Here is a 6,343-nt window from a genome sequence, read left to right on the forward strand (position 1 = left end):
ACGCTACCATCGGACGGTTAATACATAGGCCTATGTTGTCGTGCAACAATGTATTATTATAACATTTTGCGGAAATATATCTTTATCTCAAATAGTGCAACAATCACATGATATTTCCGCATCAACCTCTTCCTCTGCGGGGCTGAGGAAACTCTGTGAATGCTTTTAGCTGGCCATTTTAAGATAACATCAGCAGAGCTGAAACCAAAGTCCGTTAGGCTACTACTTATTGAGAGACACCATGGGTAGGATTTATTTTAGGCCTACATGCATTTTGTATACTTTGTATGCATTTTTAGGCGCTATTATATGTTGTAGGCCTATGCTTAAAGATGCCCGGGCGACTGTTACTTCGAGCATCCCAACGATTGCGCGATATTTCACTACAAAAGGAAGATATGAGGAAGTCAATCCACATCTTATTGGGGACATATATGCTGTAAACACATCAGTTTTACAAGCCCTCTCTCCAGGATGTCGCGAAATGCATTTGTCCGCCATAATACGCCATGGGACACGGTACCCAACGAGCAAAAACGTGGAGAAGATGCAGATGCTGTACAACCTCATTGTACACAAAGCTTCTGGAAATGCCATCTGGGTGCGTGAGATTAAGGAAAAATTCGTCATGCGGTACACCGAAGACATGGACGGACGCCTTGCCGATAAAGGTGTACTGGATCACAAGCATCTGGCCGTCAGGTTGTCGAAGCTCTTTCCATCTTTGGTGTCAAGGGAGAAGCTGCGAGGTGGAAAGATTAGCTTCGTCACCAGCTCGAAGCACAGGTGCGTTAACAGCACCTTGGCTTTCAAGAGAGGACTCACAGACCTGTGGAGTGTTGAAGGTGCGCTCAAGATTTGTGATTGACTGGCTTAATAGCTATATATCCATCCATATCTGTATGTAGATATAGATGTGTCGTGTGTGTGTGTGTGTGTGTGTGTGTGTGTGTGTGTGTGTGTGTGTGTGTGTGTGTGTGTGTGTGTGTGTGTGTGTGTGTGTGTGTGTGTGTGTGTGTGTGTGTGTGTGTATTTGTATACATATATAGATATAGATATATATAGATATAGATATAGATATAGATATATAGAGAGAGAGAGGTAAATAGATGTGTATAGATATAGACATATATGACAGAAGTGTGTGTGTGTGTGTGCGTGCGTGTGCGTGCGTGCGCGCGCGTGATACCTGATTCTTATTTGATTAGGTTATGATTCCTATCTTTATTTTTTTAGATGAAGGCTATCCAATTATGTATGTATATATATATTTGCCCATCAATTTTTGCTAAATTGTGAGTGATGAATAATTTTCCCATACTGTATGTGTTTACATTATACACCCTATCCATCAAATTATATTTAATATGCATTAATTGTTCTCCCAAAACAGAGGAAGTTGAGCACACGGTGAACGATACCCTGATGCGGTTCTTCAACGAGTGTCCCCGGTTTGTTAAGGAAGTGGAAGAGAAACCCGGCTCTATGGCCGAGCGCGACAAGTTTGAGTTAGGACCGGAAATGCTGAGGGTGGAGGAGAAGATGGCAGACCGCCTCGGCCTTCCATACAACCTCATCAATGCAGGTGGGGTCCATTGCACACGTGTGTTTTTCGTGCAAACATGAACTATCAAGAAGAAAAGCAAATTAGTTTATACTGACATTACAATTATTGTACCTTTTAACTGTAGCTACAACTCAAGCCACCAGAGGCTGCTGATGGGAGAGTTTACAGAGTATAGGGTACAGATGGTGATAAGTTCCTCTGGTAGAAAGGTGTTGCAGGGGAGGTGAGGCCCTGAGACATTAATGACTGACTCAAAGTTTGCCTTTGTCCGCTTCACTGTTTTATAGAGGTGATCATGTGATACCAATGATTGATTTGGATACAATATCACAAATTTCATATGACTTGACTACAATGCCTCTCTACGAACAATACAGTGGCCTATTCCACCACACATCCTCTGGTTTGCTAAAAAGGGATTTGCCAATTATTAGAAATTGTGTTTCAGTTAGTTTCATCATATATTGACGATGAATATATATATAGATATGACTTGTAATGCTATGCTACTCATGATTCTATCTGCATAATACATAAGTATTATAACTTTAGTATTTTTAAGGATTAATTTGTACAGCAGGTGGGGCTGCATTCTGCTAATATATTTGCCTAGAATAGGCTAGTAGACTAGGAGTATGCATAATTGGCCCATCAAAGAGTTAATGATCGCCTGTAGTTCTAAGGTTACATCAGGGTATGTTGCGTCTCGTAGTACAGACAGTAAAAACAACTTGTGGCTTTGTGGTAAGCCAAATGAGCATGTTTGAACAGCACAATGTCTGGGCTTTGGGTTATTAGTTGTTGGTGGTGGGGGCAGTGTACAACAACAGGGATGAGCTAACATTGGCCAGCATTCCATTAATGCTAACAAATGGAGAATATAAATAAAATAGGTTAAATGAATGTAAACACAAAAATACAGCAAGTGTAGCCGGTCAGGCTCTGCGTTGTGTGTTGTGGTATGGAGTAGGACACAGGGAGTTGGTGTTTCACTTCAGCGGAACTGTGGCGACAGTGGTGTATTTATTTCTGCATGAAATAAATGCACAAATAATGCAGCAGCATTAATACACAGGACACTGCAGCACGTCAGTCTCCTCACAGCATCAAAAGAACAAGTGAGGAATGGCGAGCACAACGCATGAAGATGACGTCACAACCGAGACTTCAAAATAAAATAACAAAAGCTCCCAAACGAACTATTTACAGAAAAGATCACAAAATAAAAGTAATAAATGAAACATGAGGGAATTTTGGTGGAATGCATGCATATATCTTATATACCTGCTACACAAGCTGATGCAAGATAATATTAAACTTTGGAAATGTACAGAAAAATATGCATATTATATACATGTACATACATGTTAGAAATATAAAATGTATATTTAACTCAACGATAACTTTCTACGCCGGTTCTAACATGTCATCTCACCCCTCAATTCAACAGATATGACACAAGCTGCGTTTCATTTCTGTGCCTATGAGTTCGCACTCAACACGGTCAACTCCCCCTGGTGTAGGCTTTTTGATGAAGTCGATGCTCAGGTATCTTGCTTTTAAACTACTGGTTTGCCAATGGCTGACGTTTAAAAAAATAAAAAGTGAATTTCTTAAGTTATTTGTTCAACAGTATAGCCCTAAATATACTTCATCATGACAGCTACTTGACCCTAAATTGTTATAATCTGAATACTATTGTTAGTCACTTGTTCAAAGACAGCAACTTGTTTGACGAGAATTTGTAGCAGTGGAATTTAGATTGTGCTGTTTGTGAAGTCATTTGTGCTTTTTCTGCAGGTAATGGAGTATTTAAATGACCTGAAGCAATACTGGAAGAGGGGCTATGGCCATCTGATTAACAGCCAATCAAGCTGCATTCTGTTCCATGACCTTTTCAGTCGGCTAGACAAGGCAGCAGAGGAGAGCAAGTAAGTTAAAAGTCGTTTTGGTATACAACACGTATACACGCATACATGTAGCTATAAATTATACTCCACTCTGCTTGATGATAGGTTAACAACTTTTTGGCGAAAAAAAATGTACTGGTTGAGGAACGAGGTGTGAAAGAGATTGCAGGAGAATACTTTGTTATTACTTTGATTTTCCAAAAGCTTTTGATTTAGTTAACAGAAACCCTCTCGCTTACAGGTTCATCAAAACCGGTATTAATGGCAAACTCATAAATCATGAATTCTGTTCCCTCTATAGTGTACCTGAGTCATATGTGAGGGTGAAAGAATTTCTTATAAACTGTTTTTTCACTTTTTCTGGTGTCAAGTAGGGAGATGGTTTATCACCTACTCTCTTCACTGTATATATAAATGATCTAGCCATTACCATTTAAATCATTAGGATGTGGTGTACAGTTTGGAGGAGAAAACATCAGTCTACTTTTATAGGCTGATATATTATTTGGGTGGCTGACTCAGAAGCCGATCTCCAAAGAATGCTCGCATGTGCAGAAGCTCCGTGCAGTAAATGGAGAATGAACATAAATGAAGAGAAAACTCAAATACTGCATTTTAGATTTTTTTTGTTTTTTTCTAGATGCACCAAGGCTTGTGTGTGTCCTATGTTGGGCTATGTGGCGGGGTCTGGGGTTATAAAAAGTGTTAGTCATTGAGCAGATCAATCGGTTTCCTGAAGTTGAGACTTGAAACTCCTGGAAAAAAATCACAGTTCATTGACCCTGAAACAAAACCTTACGGAGTATTTACTGACTTTTGATACCCACGAACTTTGCCTAAAATAGGGTTATTTTTCATTTCACATGAGTGTTTGTTTTTACTGTGAACACACTACGTGAACACACCTCCCCTGAAGTAACCCCAAAAACTGCAGTCAATCATGAACTCTTTTATGGGCCAATTCCGGATACCCTTGGTTTACTTGCCTATAATAGTCTCATATATCGGTAGTGTGTTGTAGTAATGTTGCTCAAGACGCATAACAAGTTGTCTAAAAACCTGGCTCCTTCTAGCTAATTGGTTCGGTGTCCCTCAGCAAGACACCTCATCCTCCGGGCTCCAGACGAGCTGGCTGTTGCCTTGCATGGCTGCCATGGTCATTGTTGTATTCATTTGTGTTTTTAAGCGTGTGATCGTGAGGCACTGATTCTAAAGTGTGTCAGGTGGCCACAGGTTACAAAAGCAGGACATAAAACTCTGTCTGATGATCATTTATTCAGTTTCCTATTTGACTCTTTGTACCTCCTCTCCGTCTCCCCTCCCCCAGGTCCGGCGGTCCCATTTCGGAGGCGGTGAGCATCCAGGTGGGCCATGCCGAGACCCTCCTCCCACTGCTCACCCTGCTGGGTCTCTTCAAGGACGAGGTCCGGCTGACGGCCGCCAACTTCGCCGCGCAGGGGGGCCGCTCCTTCCGCACCAGCCGCACGCTGCCCTACGCCGCCAACCTGGTGGTTGCGCTGTACGACTGCGACGAGGGCGGCGAGCTCAGGGTGCAGGCACTGCTCAACGAGGAGCCGCTGACCTTCCCCGGCATGGAGGCCGCGCCCCTGTACCGCGTCCTCAGGCAGCACTATCTCCCACTGCTGAAGGGCTGTGTCTTTGAGGAGGTGTGCCGGCTGCCCCCCCAGCGCAAGTAGCTTTTAGAGTGTGAGGAAGTGTTTGTATTTACCTTCCGCTTGTTCATCAGCAAGTGCCTTTTTATCCAAAGCAACTTACAGTGATTTGAGGTACAGGTCTTTTTAAGGAGCAGGGGGGGGGGTTAAGGGGGTCTGGTGTAGGGGATGAGGGCTGAGGCTCAGGGATGACTACGGGTGACGTTATGGACATTGGGAATGAAACCCTTTACTGTTCGGCTGGGAGTCCAAGACTAGTTATAGCCTCTCTATAATTAAATTTAATGTTTTTTTGTGTTTTTTAATAGGTTTGGATATGCTATTGCTTAGGGCAGACTTTACATTCATGTTGGAAAGTAAGCACAATATTAATGGCACATTAGCCTGGTTTTGTATCCAGGTTTTGTGTGTAGAATATATTTCCTATTTCTCCACAAAGGAGTGGGAGGTCCAAAGACATGCTAACTAATAAAATGTAGTTAAACTAGTTAAAACTAGTTTAACTACATTTCTTGGCAGTTAAAATGTATTAATACTGATATATATATATTTTTTTGCTATGTAATCGTTTATAAGTGACTTATTACAATGCTTTTATGCGATATAAATGAGAACTGAATGAACACACGTGTGTGCATGATTCCTCTCTGGGTTAAATAAGAATGGTTGCAATACTGTATAATGGGGAAAACATAATTCAAGGCTAAATACATGATGGAAATGAACAGCACTCTGTCGAGCTGGGGAGCTATGCCAAATAATTTCTTAATCTTTAATTACTAGAGACTGTAATCCCTAAATCATTAACATATTCATAGTCTAGTCTACTACATGTCTGACCAACATTTTTTACTGACAACTGTCGACAGATTTAACTTGGTTATAGGCATTGGCCTACTTGTTTTCTCTGCTGCTACTGAAGTTGTATTTTCTGCCGATATCAACTAGCACCTTCATGGTGCAGCCATGGAACCAGGTAGGTTACTTTTAAAACTGTAGTGCCATGGTACCTACCAGGAGGATCAGAAGCCTATGTAATAACGTTAATAGAGCATTATGTGCTTGTCGGGAGTCGTGATAGTCATATATCTCCACATCGCTCCAAAGGGATGCAGCGAGAGTGTGGGACCGCCGGCTTCAGCTCAACCCGAAGCACAGCCCAGTCGTGTCGTGAGCGCACCGCATTGGTTCCA

At 41.8% G+C, this 6,343-nt stretch overlaps 1 protein-coding gene across 1 annotated transcript; it reads left to right on the forward strand.

Moving 5' to 3' along the window:
• The first annotated feature begins 121 nt into the window (after window positions 1–121).
• LOC130404393 (multiple inositol polyphosphate phosphatase 1-like) lies at window positions 122–6,181 on the forward strand. Its single transcript, XM_056609097.1, has 5 exons — window positions 122–845; window positions 1,394–1,585; window positions 3,018–3,115; window positions 3,368–3,498; window positions 4,805–6,181. The coding sequence occupies exons 1-5, from the start codon at window positions 242–244 to the stop codon at window positions 5,172–5,174; spliced, it is 1,395 nt and encodes a 464-aa protein (XP_056465072.1). The 5' UTR covers window positions 122–241; the 3' UTR covers window positions 5,175–6,181.
• Window positions 6,182–6,343: the final 162 nt, after the last annotated feature.

This window comes from Gadus chalcogrammus, chromosome 15 (genome assembly GCF_026213295.1).
Source record: "Gadus chalcogrammus isolate NIFS_2021 chromosome 15, NIFS_Gcha_1.0, whole genome shotgun sequence".
In the NCBI taxonomy this organism is placed as follows: Eukaryota; Metazoa; Chordata; class Actinopteri; order Gadiformes; family Gadidae; genus Gadus; species Gadus chalcogrammus.

Bases quoted from the DNA above. Each gene is read 5' to 3' on its own strand.
- LOC130404393 (XM_056609097.1), top strand. From the start codon at position 242: ATGGGTAGGATTTATTTTAGGCCTACATGCATTTTGTATACTTTGTAT. The intron at 1,586-3,017 runs GTGGGGTCCATT...TCAATTCAACAG, and splicing joins ATACAACCTCATCAATGCAG to ATATGACACAAGCTGCGTTT. The intron at 3,499-4,804 runs GTAAGTTAAAAG...CCCCTCCCCCAG, and splicing joins AAGGCAGCAGAGGAGAGCAA to GTCCGGCGGTCCCATTTCGG.